The following is a 15,563-nucleotide window of genomic DNA, read 5'->3' on the forward strand; positions in this document are numbered from 1 at the left end:
CTCTAGCATACAGCCTCCATTCCCTGCCTTGCACTAGGCCTAGAACCCAGGAGGTCTGAGGCCCAGGGACCATTGCTTGAACCAGGTTGCACGTCTACCAGGTCCTGGTCTGGGCTTGGCCAGACGGTGGGTGTGTCTGAGGAGGCAGCCGGCCAGCTTTGAATCAAAGTCAGCAAGCTCACACTGAGCCGCTGAGCCCAGCCCTAAGGCACTGCCAAACCTGAACCAGGAACTCCTGGGGGTGCAGACAACAGGCAGATGAAGACAGGCACAGCTGGGATCCTAGCTCAGGACTCTGCTACCAGGTGAGACAATTCTCCCATGGTGGGGCACCACCTTCCACCCCACCACCTCCTCATCTGCTCAGTGTTCTTCCTAAGAGTGTGTAGCCCTGGTAGAGATGGAAGCTCCCCATCAGGGTCATCCAGGCCGCCCTATCCTCTCTCCTTTCCTGCTTTTTCCTATAGCAGACCACACTCACAGCTGCCCTGGCAGTCTGGGGTAGTTACTCCCCTTAGGAGCCTTGCTGTTGGCTTGAACCTGGTGGATGATTTGCCAGCCAAGTCTGTTAAATTGCACCTGAGAGTCCCAGTAAGGACCCAGCAGGGCTTTGAGAGGTACCAAGGAAAGCAGTGGGACTGAGAAGCCCAGGGGCTAGTGTGTGCTCTGTGCTGGGAGCATGCCTTTGAAAATGGGAGACACAAGGTGAGATGAACTGGTACTGGGCTTCCTTATGTTTGTGTGAGAGATGAGCTTAAAGCCACACTGAGCTCTTCTTCCCCTGCTGGAAAGGTTCTCCTAGCCTCATAGGAGCAGGATGTTTTGCTTAAGCAGGTAGCTCCTATGCTAACGGACTGTTCAAGGTGAAGTGGGAGGGTGTTTGAAATGAGTTCTGAAAGAGGCAAGAAATTAAACCTGGGAATAGGAGGGGACGTGATTGTGACCCACAAACTGGGACGACTGACTGGTTCAGCCAGGGGAAGGAGATATGGGGTCTGCCTCCACCCTTGGGGGCACTGGAGGATGGGGCCTTGCTGGCTGAAGCAGCTGCTAGTCCTGGGAACTGAGAAATGGGCTGTGCCCAGGCATTCAGTGCCACCTTGCCTTCATGGGGCACCTGTGGGATGCTAAGCACAGCCCAAAACGGGGACCCAGTGAAGACAAGAGTGTCCCGTCCTGGGCTCCCCACAGTGCGAGTGGGGCCTCAGGGCACTGCATCATTGCTCTTTGCTTAGCACACCATGCTGGAGTTGTTGAGACCCAAGCACCCCGATTCCCCTGCTCCAGGGCAGAGCTGGAAGCTGCCTCAGGAATTGCAGCAGCCGAAGCAGGGCAGGGCAGAGAGGTGAGATTGTGCCTGCGTCTTGCCTATGCTGTCCCTCCCAATTGGTTTGTATCCCAGTCCTGACCTGGGGGAGCTACAGGGGAGGAGATGGCACTCGGCCTGAGGACCAGCTGCACTGGGGAACCCATGGGAGATGAGGCAAAGACAGCAGTGATGATCCAGGTGGTGCCCGTGTGACCTGAGCCATCTTGCTGTTGGAGGTTCCAGGGGCTTGGACTAGCTGGGGAAAAGAGCTGCCTTGATGCAGGTATAGTGGGGAGCATGGGGCTGTGTCTCAGCAAGAGATATTCCAGGGGGTAGGGATATAATAGCGTGACTGGGGCTGCTGGGATCAGATCTTGGCCCTACACTGTTTAATATTTCTATTAGTGACCTGGCACGAAACTAACTCATCCCTGATTGAGCCTGCAGGCAACACAGAAACTGGGGGAGTGGTAAATATGGAAAGCAAGAGCCAGTGTCCCCTGTAAGCTGAGCTTGGGTGGCTGCTTAACAGAGATTCAGGTGCCAACTAGCTGATTAGCAGAGCACCCACAGTCAGCAGCCTGTGTTTCTATTGGTGGCACATATGTGCACATAACAAAATTTATTCTGCCCACGGAGGGAAAAAATTAGAGGGAACCCTGACCAGGAGGTCATTGATACACAGCACTGGGGCTTACCAGGCAAAGGGGTTGTAACAAGTACTGTGAGTTCTAATAGGGCTAAGTCTCATTGCGTGGAGGTAGGAAAAAATTCAGGCCAGGTAGAGAGCACGGGCTGGATGTGGGGCAGGCAAGGCATAGAGCGGGAGAGGTGCAGGACATGACATGGGCTGGGAGTGGGGTGCAGGGAGGGTAGGGTCTGGGGGTGGCCACAGTGCAGGTGGGGTTCAAGGTTTGGGCAGGTGGAATGCTGGGTATCCTCAAGGCAGAGTGGGGATCTGGATTGCTCAGAGGCACCACACAATATAGAGGACTCGTGTGTACACACACAGAGAATAATCAAAAGGTCTTGAGTAGTCTCCTGTGTTGGGCTGTTACTCCACCAGCTGCATTTGAGAGCAGAGAGGGAGTGGTGTGGGTTCAAAGGGCTTGTGCTGGCCATCCACGTTCCCAGTGTCCAGATGTATCCCCAGGGTATGCCCTGTGCCCACCCTGAGTAGGCCTTTGCACTCCAGCACACAATCTCTCAGTAGTGAAGTTAACAGAGATCAGCCACCCCTAGGAGCAAGACAGCCTACAGGGTATTAGCAGTGATGCTGGTCAACCTTTCTGAACAAGGCAGCAGCTATTAATATGGCCCCACCAAATTCACAGTCTGTAGGGGTGAATTTCATGGTCATAGGATTTTAAGAGTTGTAATTTTCCTGATTTCAGCTCTTTACTTCTGAAATTTCACAAGTTTTAATGAAGGGTCCTGACAATTATCCCTCTAACCTTTTCCACCCACGTGTGGAATAAGTTTTTATGTGACCCGAGACTTGTGTGAATGTGCACCGCCAGCAGAAACAAAACACTAGCAGTGGGCACTCTGCTAATCAGACAAATGGCATTTGAATCTCTCCTGAGCAGCCACACAAGGGCGCAGCTACAGGGTATGCTGGTCCTGACCCAAAAACGAGTTGTAGGGGGACTGCGGGGGTATTACAAGGTTTGTGCAATACTGCTACAGGTGGAACTCTCTAGGCCAGCATCATCCATAGCCCCGCATGATTTTAGTTCGCAGGCTGTCCATTTAACCATGGGTGTGGCAACGTTTCCCCATGGTTTCATAGTTTGTTTCCAGCCACCAGGCCTGGCGCTTAGTGGTCTGTGCTGTTACTTAGTTGGAGTTTACCACCACCGTAAACCCTTAATTTAATGGACTAATGGGAAGGGGTGTCTGTTAATGCCAAAAGCCTGTTATACCCAAATGGTTATAGTGTATGATGATGCACTGACCTTCCCAGTCCATCACTCACTCCTGTCCTCTGCCCCCCTTCCCACCTCCTGCCCCATTCTTCCCCTCACACCTCCATCTCTCTCTGTCCCAATTACCAGGAGAGGAGCTGAATGCTGGCCCAGCTCCTTCCACCTCCTGTCGCGCTCAGTTGCTGGGGCTCCTCCAGCCCCTGGCTCCGAGCTGCCCACAGAAAGGTAGAGCGTGGTCACTACCAGCCTGCCAGTGGGCAGCAGCCTCCAGCACCATGGCTGCTGCTCACCGCCATTGCAGGCAACGGTGGGCAGGCGCCAACATGCTCCATGCACAAGGGGCTGGGGGAGGAGAGCTCCTGCACACCGCCACAGCCCCCTCCTGGCTGCTCTGGCTCCAGTCACTCATGCAGCTCCTCCAGTGGTTCGTTCTGGTGAGTCTCTGGGATTTACTTAGGAGGGGTGGGGGGCGTTGGCAGAAAGTGTCCGTTATTTCTGAAGTCCATTCTATCATGGTCTGTTAAATCAAGGGTTTACTGTAAAAGTCTGGTAAGAGCCCAGTAAGCAGTGGAAGGGGTGTTAATGCTGCTCGTCAATATTGACCTCTCAGGGCCTGGCATAGTCTGTTGTTCGGCACTGATCGGCTTCCAAGGGTGCCAGAAAAGAGGTTCAACCTGTACCTTCTGCACTGCTGCTGAGGGCACTGCAGCCTTCAGAGCCAGAAAGCTGGATAGCGGCTGCTGGCTGGAAAACCAGCTCTGAAGACAGTCGCTGCCAGCAGCCACAGGGATAGGATGGTACGACATTGCTCTGCTTACTTCTACCTGCAGAGCAGGGCCCTCAGTCAGCACCTGCCCCTATCTGTCTACCCCGCTCTGAAGGCAGTAACGGGGACAAAACCATGACCCCATGCAACTCTTTTGGGTCAGAATCCCTGATTTGAGAAACTCTGATCTCCTCACAGAAATTGCTATCATATAGGATAAAATGCACCCAAAGGACCAGATTTTCAGTCACCTAGGAGCCAGGGCAGTGTAGACAAGCAAAGCTTCAAAGGGAATCCCCACTGGGACAAGCCATGGTCCGGGACTGCCCTGCTCTATTGAGGTCCATCTCCCTGCAAATTCCTTTGGCACCTCATGCTTTTCTTTCCAGCTGCAGGGCATTTCCACTGATGGCCCAATTGTGACTCTTCCCAGCACAGGGGCTGCCCTTCAGGGGTGTAGACTCCAGCCAGTTCTCACTGAGCTTTCTGGGCTCAGTTAGAATATGAGACTCAAACCCAATCCCTGATCTCCTCTGACCCAGGCAAAGAACTTTCCCTCCAGGGGAGCAGTACAAAGTCAGAACAGACCCTGAGTCAGTCATCAGAGTAGGACAAAAAATTCCTACTCTTCTCACACTCCAGCCTGGCAGCTGCTGTCCCACATGCACCAGTACCACTGAACGCATGGGGAAGTGTCAGTGTTTGGGTTGTGGCTTACTATCGGCACAATGATGAGCCATGCCCACAGCTGAGCCATACAAGGACGTGAAAGATGCACGTCACTTGGCTGAATTGTACAAGGCATGTGACAGATGTGGCATCCATGTGGTATCCTTGGGGAGCAGTGTAGTTTGAAGCCTAAAAGCCACTATTACTGAGTGAGTGCAGACAGTAGGAGGCATAGATTATTCACAGCCCTTTGTAGCAATACAGGTGATGACAATGTGTGTTCTTGCTCACTGGGCTTTCTCCCCTACCCAGTAAGGGGTGATTATGAAAGCTCCTGTGCCCAGGCACGTAGCTTCCTAGCCCTCGAAGCCTGACCCTCTCAGGATCAAGGGCAGGGTTTCACAGAATCATAAGGCTGGAAGGGACCTCAGGAGGTCATCTAGTCCAGCTCCCTGCTTCAAGCAGGATCAACCCCTACTAAGTCATCCCAGCCAGGACCTTGTCCAGCCGGGACTTAAAAACCTCAAGGGATGGAGAATCCACCACCTATCTAGGCAATGCATTCCAGTGCTTCACCACCTGCCTGGTGAAGTAGTTTTTCCTAATATCTAACCTACACCTCTCCCTCTTCAACTTCAGACCATTACTCCTTGTTCTGCCATCTGACACCACTGAGAACAGTTTCTCACCCTCCTTTTTAGAGCTCCCCTAAAGGAAGTTGAAGGCTGCTATTAAATCACCTCTAAGTCTTCTCTTCTGGAAACTAAACAAGCCCAAATTCCTCAGCCTCTCCTCGTAGGTCATGTGCTCCAGACCCTTAATCATTTTTGTTGCCCTTTGCTGAACCTGCTCCAGCAAATCCACATCCTTTTTATACTGGGAGGCCCAAAACTGGACACAATATTCCAGATGTGGCCTCACCAGTGCCGAATAAAGAGAAATAACTGCTTCTCTAGATCTGCTCAAAATGCTCCTCCTAATGCACCCCAGTATACCATTAGCTTTCTTGGCTGCAAGGGCACACAGTTTAGTCATATCCAGCCTTTCATCCACTGTAACCCCTAGGTCCCTTTCCATCGTACTGCTGCTGCTGAGCCAGTTGGTCCACAGCCTGTAACAATGTTTGGGATTCTTCCGCCCCAGGTGCAGGAATCTACACATCTCCTTATTGAACCACATCAGGTTTCTTTTGGCCCAGTCCTCCAATTTATCCAGGTCCCTCTGGATTCTCTCTCTACCCTCCAACGTATCTACCTCACCCCCTAGTTTTGTGTCATCCGCAAACTTGCTGAGGGTGCAACCCAGTCCCTCATCCAGGTCATTAATAAAGATGTTGAATAGCACCGGCCCCAGGACCGAGCCTTGCGGCACTCCACTTGAAACAGACCGCCATCCAGATATTGAGCCATTGACCACTACCCATGGGGCCCGACCATCAAGCCAGCTTTCTATCCATCTTACAGTCCAAGGATCCAATCCATATTTCCTTAACTTATGGACAAGAATATTGTGGGAGACCGTATCAGAAGCCTTGCTGAAGTCAAGGTATATCACATCCACTGACTTCCCCATGTCCATAGAGCTTGTTACCTCGTCATAGAAGCTAATCTGATTGGTCAGGCAGGACTTGCCCCTGGTGAATCCATGTTAGCTACTTTTGATCACTTTCCCCTCTTCCAAGTGCTTCAAAACAGATTCCTTGAGGATTCCCTCCATTATTTTCCCAGGGATTGTGGTAAGGCTGATGAGTCTATAGTTCCCTGGATTGTCCTTTCCTTTTTTAAAGATGGGCACTACGTTTGCCTTGTCTTGTGCAGGCTGAGGGTCAAGTGAGACTTTTGTTCTCAAAAGGCTGAGCTCAGACAGGCGGAGGGGCCTACCTGCTTTGTGATTCAGCTAAGGGAGAAGATCAATGGTCCTAGAGTGGCCCCAATGCTTATGAAAGGGCTGAGAATAGGGTGGCCCACCAGCCTTCACGACAAGCCATTCCTAGGAATGGTTAGGAAACTTTCTGGTACTTTATTTTCTAAACTATTTTCTCTGTAATGTTTTTGCCCAAAGAATAAATGCAGCAGAGGCTCTTGTTTTGGAAGTGCCATCTTGTGAGGCTGGGGAGAGTGTCCATCCCCAGGAGTCATCCAACACAGTGGAGTGACAAGAATGGGATTGGTTAGAGGTAGAAAGGAGGTAAAGGAGAGGTGGGGTTTAAAATAGTGATGGGCTGAGTAGGAGAGCCTGTTTTCTTCAACTTACAGCACGTGAACAAGAGTAGTGAATTGCAGTAAGGGGAGTTCAATACGAGACAAAAGAGATCCTTTTCCAAATACTGTGATTCGTCTGGGAGACTCCCTGCCACCTAAGGACCAAGACTTTCAGAGACCTGGTAAAGTGACTGGTCACGTCTTAGGAATGGATCTGCCAGGGACAGTACACCTCCTCTTGGGGATCTTTAATTCTTTGAGAGAGAAAGGTGCAAACTTGAAGTAGGGTCAGATTACCCTACACCTGCTAACCAGGCTGTTCACACCCTGTCCTCTTCAGTGGCTAGTGCTGGGGGCTGCCAGACAGGATACAGGGCTAAATGGCCACTGTTGTGAAGCCAGTCTGTCTCCTCACAAAACCACCATTTTAGCTTGGCCATCAGATACAAGAGTCAACACTGGATTTGTGGCGAGGCTCCAGGTAGAACTGTTTTATGGCTTCTCAACCCAGAAAAAGCCCAACAGAGCATCTAGTCTAACCGATTGTAGAGCACAGGTCATTAAATCCCTCCCCAGTTCCTGTGTCAAGCTCAATGACTTCAGACAGCCCAAAGCATTTCGGTCCTGTTGTGAACCAACAAGAAAAGCAGTAGGAGGAGACAGCTGAGATGCCACCACTGCCCAAGACCCCTGCAATGTCAGGAAATAGGTGAGATGAGAGATCCCAGGAGTGTGAGCATGCCATGCTGCAGGGAGAAGTGAAAAAGCACAGTGGTGCATGATACAGACAGGCCTAGCCATAAGAGGAGGCTGGGAAGATGGAAAAGGAGCCAGGCAGATGGAGGAGGCACAAACCACACCGCAGAGGCAGGGGCTGTGCTGTCAGTTTTTCTTTTTTTTTTTTTCTTTTAAACACTTTATTCATAGCATTATTCTGAAGAAAGATTACACCGGATCTCTGTACACGTTCTGAACATGCTTCAGTAGGAAAAACAGCTCCATGGGAACACCTCCCCCCAAGTCCCTACACCCCCTGCTCCGCAACCACACACTCCTCCCCCAACCCGAGAATGGCTGCCGCCCCCAGTCCTGCCACGGAGGGGGGAATGGTGTGCTCCCCTATACAAAATAACCTTTGCATAGATTATGTTCAAAAGAACCTATTTTACAACAAGGGCTGTACATATGGGGGGGGGGGGGGGGGGGCTGTGTGTGGCGAGGGGGCAGGGTCCAACCAATCAGAGCCCCAAGAGTCCTTGGAGCTGTGAGTCTGAAATGTACATAATTAAAAAGAGAACAATTTCTCCTGTGTGTTGGGTGGCTGCTGCACCCCATATTCCAGTCTGTCCCTAGCAGCCACATCTGATTGCTGCAGCCTGACACCCTGGCTCCTGCACCGAACAGCAGGAAGGAAACAGAGGTGGAGGGGGAAAGGGGCGCGAATTTGGTCGCATCAGTTAAAAACCAACCCCAGCTAGTTAAAAAGAAGGGGTGAGTTTCGAGAAACTAGGGGGAGCTCCCTCCATTAGGAAGGAAGTGGAGGAATTGGAACAAGCCCTGAATTGGGCAAGAGAACAGAAATAAAATGCCAGGGCCAATCCAGCCAGGCCCTCAGGCTGACTTCGTGGCCAGAACCGGGGGAGCCACACATCCTACCTGCCTTGGCTGCCGCCCTGCCTGCTCCATGACGCCAGGGAGCAGAGCCCCCTTCCCTCCCAAGACACATCTTCCCCAGGGCCGGAGCAGCAGGATTGCCCCAAGCTGCTGAGTCTTGCAGCCGGGATAGCTTGTGCCCAGAGCTGAGTGTGTGTTGGGGCGAGGGGAACCAGACAGCTCTGCACCAGCCCCTCCTGAGTTCAAGTAGTGGTTCAATAGTCCCGATGGGGTTGGCAGGCTTGCGGGAAGCATCCGAGGAGGGTGGGAAGGGGGCGGGTGGATAGGTGAGCTCCGATCTATCCCAATGAGAAGTGACTCTGGTGTCTTGCAGGTTATGGTCACGTTTTGGGCTTGCGGCCTCTGATACTTAGCGAGGAGGTCACCATGGCGGCAGGAGCAGCGGTGGCTGAGGGGGTGGGAGCTCCGGCAGCTGAGCGAGTGTTGCTGGCTGGGGTGGCAGCAGCACTTCGCAGGATGCGGTCAGCCGAGCTGCCCTGGGGGCACTGCCGTCTCCTGCTGCTGGGGGCTCGGGCTGTGTGGCGGCATTGGCGCTTGGGCCGCCGTCTGCCCTCCTCGCCACTCAGCTCTGCCGATGACTCTGACTCGCCGCCCCCCTCCTCCTCCGATGAGCCAGCAGCTGCTGGGGACTTGCCCCCCTCCAACAGGCACGCCCGCTTGCGCCTCTGATGCTCCTGCTCTAATGGTGGCATCAAACTGCCAGGCCGCTGGCGGGTTGAGCGAGCTGGGGTCTGCTCTGACATGCTGCTTTCCCCCGACGAGGTGCCCTCCAGCTCTGGCTTAGGGGTGGCACTCTGGGCTGGGAGCAGGGCCGAGCATTCGCTGCCTGACTCCAGCTTCTCTTCCTGCCGGAGCCGGGCCAGGCGGGTGAGGGGCCGGTTCTCTTCCCCATCGGATGAGCTCTCGCTTGGGGCTGGGCCAGGCTCTTCCTTCCTCCTCCGCCTCCTCTTGTGGCCGGGTGGGGGAGGCTCTTTCTCGGTGGAGGTGTCACGGTCTGAGGTTGAGCCAGGGCGAGGAGCTGCTGGCTCCACGCGGGGGGAAGCTGGGTTCTTGGGGGGCCGGCCCCGCTTCCGCTTGGGGGGTGACTCAGTGCTAGGGGTGACAGGGGCCCAGTGTGTCTTGGGGGGCCGGCCCCGCCGGCGCTTCTCCAGGGGGGAGTCATTTTCACTACTCTCTGTCTTGCTTCTGGGAGAGGCTGGCTCAGGGGCCTTGGGCTCCAGCTTCTGGGCACGTGGCTTTGGGGTGCTGGGTGGTGGCCGTGCTTCCCCCTTGCATGGCTGCTCCAGGGTCTTGGTCTTGGGAGAGGATGGCTCAGGTGTCTTGATCTCTGGCTTCCTGACACGGGCTGTCTGTGTGCCAGGTGGGTGCTGTACTTCTCCTTGGCTTGACTGCTCTGGTGACTTGTTCTTGGGGGGCCGACCCCGTTTACGCTTGAGGGGAGGCGGAGGCAGGCTGGGGGGAGGTTCCAGACCAGAGCCCTCATCTCCCTTCTCCTTGGTGGCCCGGCTCTCCAGCTCAATCCTGCGGCGGGCAGGTAGGTCACGGAGCAACGGCAGCTCCTTGCCTGACGGGGACAGTTCTAGCTCTGATATACTGTGTGCTGAACTGCTGCTGGGACTCACCACAGTGCTGCCAGTGGCATCCAGCTTGTTGATGCGGTTGCGCCGGCGTCGGATTAGCTCTTTCTCCTCCACCACAGTGACCAGGCGGCCCGGCAGCTTACGCAAGACCTTGGCAGCTGGGCCTTCCTGGCCCTGGTGGTTCTGCCGGATCTCCACGTCAGCGCTGGTGCGCCGGCGTGGGGTTTTGGCTGGTGATGGGCTGTCCGAGGAGAAGGTTGTCCCTGGCTGCATTTCCCCCACTTTGTCTGGGTGCTTGGGATTGTCTTCCTGGTCTCCCAACCCCCTCTTTGGCATCTCTTTCAGGCTGCTGCTGCCACCGGTTACTTCTGCTGACTCCATGGTGCCCAGTGCTGGCTCCCTGGGCTGGGACTTGGTCAGGCTATTGGAGAGAAGGGAAGGCTGCTCTAGCCCATTCTGCTCCTTGCTGGGGGAAGGCATCTTCAGTCGAGACAGGGAGTTTGCAGCATCCACTGGCTGGTTCAGTGAGCCCATGAGAAGCCAGGATGGCTGGGAATCTGCCTCTCCAGGGACACTGCCATCTGTGGAGATGGAGAAAGGTTCAGCAGTGTGCAGTTCGACCCCTCTCTTAGCAGCACCAGGGGCAGGCATGTCTGGTGGGAGCTCTACTGCAGGCCCATCAGGCGTTGGACTTCCTGGCTCCTCCAGGACATGCCTGACTGGCTCTGCCTTCTTCACATCCACACCATGCAGCTCTGCTGAGCTTTGGGCCAGCTCACTGGCTACCTCGGCTTTGCCCAAGAATCTTGTGGCTTCTCTGGGGGGCTCCTCCCCAGCTGCCGGTGTCTCTGGGCTTGGCATCAGCTTGTCGGGAGCTGGGATCTCCAAGCTGCAAGGGGCTGAGAGGAGAACTTTCTCTGAAGCAGAAGGCTCTGTGCTCCCCATCTCTCCAGTCACGAGTTCCATGGATCCCAGCACCTTTTCCCTGGTGGGTGGACGCTCCATCTGCAGCTCGTGCTTAGCAGGGGACGCATTTGCAGCCAGCTCCCTTGTGCGTGCTGTGCTCTCATGCCCTATCAGGACTGGTGCTCCCAAAACCACCCCCATCTCAGTAGCTGGGAGTGTCGGCTGGAGGGTCTCGTCTCTGGCAGCTGTTATCTCTGGTTTTGGCTGGAAGTGTTTCACCACAGTGGCTGGTGCAGTGGGTCTCAACTCCTGCTCCCTACAAGGAGGTGCCTCTGGCCTGAGCAGGGCTGGCCGGGACAGCCTGTCCCCAGGAGCTTGTACATCTGTCCTTGGGGGAGCGCTGCGAAGCACACGCTCCATAGCAGCTAGGGGCTCTAATCTCTGCAGGGTGCCTCGTAGCACCCTGTCTCCAAGGACTGGGGGCTCTGTTCTCTGAGGGATAGCACGAAGCACCCGTTCTATGGCAGCCAGGGGTTCGGCTCTCTGGGGGGTGCCTCGCAACACCTTGTCCCCGGTGGCAGGGGGTTCAGGTCTCTGTGGGGAGGCCCGGAGCACCCTCTCCCCAGTGACGGGGGCCTCTGTTCTGTGAGGGATAGACCGCAGCACCCTCTCGCCAGCTGCTGGGACCTTGGTTCCTGGCTCCTCCCTCTTGGCTGTAGCCCTGCGGGTCAGAGCCAGTGTCTCCTCCCGAACCAGTTCCCTGCGGATGGCAGCACCACGCGTGTGCTGGGCCACCAGTGACAGGTGATCTTCTGGCTCCTCAGCCTCCAGCCTGGCATGCTGGCCCCGCGGGTGGCGCAGGCTGGGGAGCCGGGTGTGGTGCAGCTCAGTGTCTACTCCATCTGCCTCACGCAGGGAGAGGCGAGTGCCACGCAGTCGCTCACTCATGCGCGTTCCAGCCCGCTCTGGGCCCACACGGCTGGGCACCTTGGCCTTCTTGCTCTTCTTGCTATAGCCTTCCTCACTGAGGCGGCCCTCATCTTCGTCATCAGGCAGCTTGAACACTACCTCATCCTTGGCCTGGTCAATGTCCTTCCGGGCAGCTTCCACCTGCTCCTAGATCGGTGTGGAGAAGAGGAAGAAGAGGAGAGAGGGGTAGCAGTTATCTGCCAGCAACAAGAGTACCTGCTCTGAGCCAGGAGGGGGGTAGGATATATAGGGAGATGGGCCCATTGCCCTAATCCAGGACAGGATATTGGGCTAGACTGGTCGGCCCATGGGTCTCAGCTAGGGTAGCAGGGAGCAGGCTGATGTAGAGGGCAGGATAAGAGAGGGATGCCTGTGCCTTGCTGGTCCCATGGGTGTGATCTGGGGCAGAATACAGGGCATTAGATAATCCTAAGGATGTGACTGGGAGCAGACAGGGGGAAGGGATACCCAGCTAGATGGCCCTTGTGATTTGGGGCAACAAGGGGGACAAGATACTGGGCTAGACAGGATTATGCTATGCTTCAATGCCCTATGGCCACGCTGTCCACCACCCAACTGATGCCCCAGTGTCATCTCCATGAAAGGTCATAAGCCCAGGGGAGTGGAGCTCACAACAGCCTGGGAGATGGTTGCTGTGCGGCCACACCACCAAAGCTGCGTTGCATGTGGGGAGCCACGCACTTGAGGCTGGGAGGTGCCGCTGAAGCCAAGGTTGTGGACAATGCTGCTGTGGCAGCCACAATGAGATCCTGCACCCAGCCCCAAGCCATGAAGAGTTAAAGGGGGTCACATTCACCTCTGCCTGCTTCAGCTCCTCTCGGCTGATATCCTCCAGAGAAGCCTCCAGGAAGTTCATGGCATAACGTTCAATGGGGGTGAGCTGTGAAGGGAGGAGACGAGGCACAAAAGTGACCACAAGGTTTGGGAAGCCAGGACTCCTGGGTTCTATCCCAGCTCTGGGAGGGAGTGGGGTTTACTGGGTTAGAGCAACAGAAGGCAGGGCTCCTACTGCACATAAAAGAGCCCTTGACACAGAGGTCAGTCTAACTGGTGAAACAGAGGGTGCAGAATCTGCTGGAAGAGCTTGAAGATTCTGAACCAACCCACCAAGAGCAGCGGGCACCCACCTCCTTCCCATAGTGCAATACTCCTGCAACAGAAATACACTAGGGCAGAGGTGTCCAACCTTTTTTTTTTTGCCATGAGCCACACAGCAATTTTTGTATGTTCTGGGGGCTGAACACAAAATAGCCCCAAACCACACCCCCCAGAGCTCAAAGTCCTCACAGCCCCAAACCAACCCCCGCCCACCCCTAGGCTTAACTCTCCTCACAGCCCCAACACCCCTCCCACCTAATGCAGAAGGTGCACGTGCTGGGGCGGCTCCATGCTCCAGCTCCTGGTGCTCTGCCACAGGCCCCAAGCCGCAGCCAGCTCTCTGCTCCTGGGGCTGGCAGCAACTCCATGCTCTGTCCACCAGGGCTCTTCCTCCGGGGCTCTGGTGGCTTGGTGTTTGGCTACCACAGGTCTGCTGCAGGCCCTGTGCTCCAGCCAGGGCTCTGCCCCTGGGGCTGGTGGCACCTTGGCAGTAAGGCCACCAGGACTCTGCCGGATCCCGTGCCCCAGCCACAGGGGCCCTGCAGCAGCCAGCCTTTTAAAAATGGCATCGCTGCTGGCTTTGTGGGTGGGATAAAAGGACTCCACAGGCTGGATTCTGGGCCACGGGCTGCCTCTTGCACACCCCTGCACTAGGATATACTGCGCTGCAGGATAGGAACAAGGAGAGGGATGTGATACAGGATGGATTCCCTTTTAACCAAGCTGTCTACACCCTGCACCTGCTCCACAAGCGAGGCAATCTCCTGCTCAGCCTTCGACATCTCCTCCTCCTCCTCCTTGCTTGGCCGCTCATCTGCATCCAGGGGGATGTTTTCATTGAACTCTGCCAGCTCTGCCACCTGCTCTGCCTTGGCCTGTGTAGCTGCCCGGATGTCCTCAGGATCCTCAGCCTTGCACAGCGCCTGCCACCAGACATATTTGCCTCAATGGATGAGACAGTGGAGCTGAAGGAAACCCTGCTCTCCCCATGGCCAGGTAGGGCTTACCTGCTCCAGGATCTGGGTCTGCTTGTTGGCCATGGGATCTTCCTCTTCCTCTGGGGTCATGGCGAGGACCTCCCCGTCCTTCTTGGCTGGCTCATCCAAGGGCATGTCAAAGAGCTCCCGGATGGTTTGCTGAGGGGTAGATGCACCCAGATTAGGCCCAGACACCCCTGGGTTACAATGAGCAATGACCTGCTTGAGGTTGGGGCTTTCTAAAAACCAGAGCAATGCACTTGGCCAAACCTCTCAGGCTGGAGTCTCAGATCAAGGAGATCAGGCTTGGTCTGGACTGCTGGTTCTATGCCCTATTCAGTGAAGACTGCAGGACTCCTGGGTTTTCTCCCCAGCTCTGGGAGAAAAGTGGGGATGAATAGGTCGGGGAGTGCTGGGAGTCAGGACTCCTGAGTTCCAGCAGGAAGTTTCACCTTCCAGCTCATGCCTTAACTGCAGGTCCATGAAGGCTGCAATACAGCAGAGAACATGAGTGCAGCAGCAGGGTGAGGTACCTGTTTGAAGTAAGCTGTGGTGAAGTTCCCGCCCTCAATAGCCATGTCTCCCAGCATCCTCTTCTGATTGGCCTTCTTCAGGATGTTCTCCTCCACCGTCCGCTCACTGATCAGCCTGCAGGGGAGGCAGAGAGGCAACTTATCGACTAAGCCACACAGCCTGGGAGGGGACACACGCTGCACAAGCACCCTCTGCTGGATGGGAGGAAACAGAGAAGGTGACTCTGGGGGCATGGCTGACCTGTAGATGTGGACATCACGGGTCTGGCCAATACGGTGGCAGCGGTCCTGGGCCTGTGCATCCATGGTGGGGTTCCAGTCACTGTCGTAGAACACCACCGTGTCAGCACCCGTCAGGTTCACCCCCACACCTCCACTGCGTGTCGACAGGATGAAGCAGAAGATGCGCTTGTCAGCATTGAAACGCTCCATCAGTGCCTGCAAGGGGGAGGGAAAGCCACAATGAAGGATAGCAGACAGGATACAGGGCTGGTGCGGTCTAGTGGTTACAGCAGCAGGACTGAGTCCGGACTCCTGGGTTCTGTCGTCAGTTCTGGGAAGAGTGATGTAGATGAGTAGCAAGAGAGGTGAGGTGGCTCTGGGGAGTCTAGCTTGGCTGCTGAAGGCACCCCACAAGACAAGGGCACATGGCAAGGGCAGCAAGCCACGATACCTGTCTCTGCTCCACACGCGTGCTGCCATCCAGGCGCAGATAGATGTGCCCATGGTAGTTGAGAAACTGCTCCAGCACATCCAGCATGCGGGTCATCTGGGTGAAGATGAGGACCCGGTGCGCCCCAGCCTTTAGCTGTCGCAGCAACAGGTCCAGGGTCTGGAGCTTCCCTGCAGGAAGAAAAGGGGACAGTGATCAAACCAGCAAGGCAAGGGGTAGGGACCAAGAAGAGTCTGGTCTCTGCTTCTCCCGCCTCCTC

The 15,563-nt window shown here is 55.4% G+C and overlaps 1 protein-coding gene across 4 annotated transcripts in view; it reads right to left on the bottom strand.

The window, feature by feature from the left end:
- Window positions 1-8,812: 8,812 nt before the first annotated feature.
- The window catches only part of SRCAP (Snf2 related CREBBP activator protein), a 29,651-nt gene continuing 22,900 nt past the window's right edge, over window positions 8,813-15,563 (bottom strand). For all 4 annotated transcript variants that reach the window (XM_074998171.1, XM_074998170.1, XM_074998169.1 and 1 more), the window contains 7 exons: window positions 15,305-15,474; window positions 14,873-15,069; window positions 14,632-14,746; window positions 14,129-14,257; window positions 13,862-14,044; window positions 12,820-12,903; window positions 8,813-12,149 (listed from right to left, as the gene is read on the bottom strand). In XM_074998171.1, coding sequence (XP_074854272.1) covers window positions 8,868-12,149; window positions 12,820-12,903; window positions 13,862-14,044; window positions 14,129-14,257; window positions 14,632-14,746; window positions 14,873-15,069; window positions 15,305-15,474 — 4,160 coding nt within the window. In that variant the 3' untranslated portion in view covers window positions 8,813-8,867. The remainder of the gene's footprint in view (window positions 12,150-12,819; window positions 12,904-13,861; window positions 14,045-14,128; window positions 14,258-14,631; window positions 14,747-14,872; window positions 15,070-15,304; window positions 15,475-15,563) is intronic.

The sequence above is a fragment of the Carettochelys insculpta genome, chromosome 6, assembly GCF_033958435.1.
Source record: "Carettochelys insculpta isolate YL-2023 chromosome 6, ASM3395843v1, whole genome shotgun sequence".
Lineage (NCBI taxonomy): Eukaryota > Metazoa > Chordata > Testudines > Carettochelyidae > Carettochelys > Carettochelys insculpta.